The following is a 1,511-nucleotide window of genomic DNA, read 5'->3' on the forward strand; positions in this document are numbered from 1 at the left end:
ATGGCAGCGGCGATACCGGATTCTGCCAAGTGCGAAGTGCACGCCGTGTTCAGGTTTTTGCAGGCACAAGGAAAGCATCCATCGGAGATCCACCGAGAAATTGTGACTGTGTACGGGAACGTAAGGAATCACCAAAATGTGGCGAAATGGTGCCGTGGCTTCACAGAAGGTCGACGTGATGTTCATGATGATGATAGAAGTGGGAGGCTGTCCGTGATCACTGACGACCTTCGCAATCGTATTGAAGCAGAGGCGCGTGCGAATAGGCGGGTGACAATTCGAGAATTGTGTGTGATGTTTCCTGACAGTTCCAAAACCACTATTCGTGAAGTTGTGAGTGGGTTAGGGTACAGAAAGTTGTGTGCATGCTGGGTCCCAGAACATTTGACTGACGAACACAAAACCAAACGACTGGGATATGCACTGGACTTCCTTACTCGCTACGCAGAAGAGGGAGATGCATTCCTGGACTCCATTGTGACAGGTGATGAAACATGGGTGTTCCACCATACGTCTGAATCCAAGCAACAGTCACTGCAGTGGCACCATACCCATTCTCCAAAAGCCAAAAAATTTAAAACATCAATTTCAACCTGCAAGCTGATGACAACCGTTTTCTGAGATCGCCACGGCATCCTGCTGGTGGAATTCATGCCGCCTGGAATAACGATTAATGCGGAAACCTACTGCCAGACTTTGAAACATCTTCGACGTGCAATTCAAAACAAACTGAGAGGCATGTTGTCAAGTGGAATCAGTTTTATTCATGACAACGCCCGCCTCCATGCAGCAAATGTCACCAAGGATCTGCTTGCACAGTTTCAATGGGAGGTCCTTCACCATCTGCCATACAGCCCCGACTTTGCACCCAGCGACTACCACCTGTTCCTGTATCTCAAGAAACATCTTGGTGGAAAACACTTTGCTGACGACGACGAAGTCAGAGAAGAAGTCACATCTTGGTTCCAGATGCAGGCAGCGGATTTCTACGATTCAGGGATACAAAAACTTGTTCCCCGTCTGAACAAATGTTTGGACAATGGTGGCACTTACGTGGAGAAATAGCCTCTGTATCAGTGTATCAAGTGCGAGCAATACATTTATTTTATATCTTATTTTTGGTTTGTATCTTTACTTTCCGGACAAGCCTCGTACATAATTTCCTTGCTGGTTTAAACATTTATCGTAATGAACTATGAGTTTTTGGATACCCTTTTCATAGAACTTTGCCAGTTGTCATGATAGCCAGTTACTCACGTGGCTGCCCAGGAAGGTCTTCAGATTGCTGAAGAGGTGGTAGTCTGTAGGTGCAAGGTCTGGACTGTATGGTGGATGATCAAATACCTCTTAGCCAAAAGATTCGATCAGATCTTGAGTTTGAGCCGCAGCATGTGGCCTTGCATTGTCATGAATCGGTACGACACCGGCTGAAAGCATTCCGCGCAATTTGTTCTGGATTGCTCAACGAAGTTTTCTTAGGGTCTCTCTCACAGTACGAAGCTGAGTTAATT

At 46.4% G+C, this 1,511-nt stretch overlaps 1 protein-coding gene across 1 annotated transcript; it reads left to right on the forward strand.

Moving 5' to 3' along the window:
* Positions 1 to 621, forward strand: LOC145986941 (histone-lysine N-methyltransferase SETMAR-like). Its single transcript, XM_083121405.1, has one exon. It carries the CDS (start codon positions 1 to 3, stop codon positions 619 to 621), a length of 621 nt encoding a protein of 206 aa, XP_082977531.1.
* Positions 622 to 1,511: the final 890 nt, after the last annotated feature.

Source organism: Lepisma saccharinum, chromosome 4, assembly GCF_977018435.1.
Source record: "Lepisma saccharinum chromosome 4, izLepSacc3.1, whole genome shotgun sequence".
NCBI lineage: Eukaryota > Metazoa > Arthropoda > Insecta > Zygentoma > Lepismatidae > Lepisma > Lepisma saccharinum.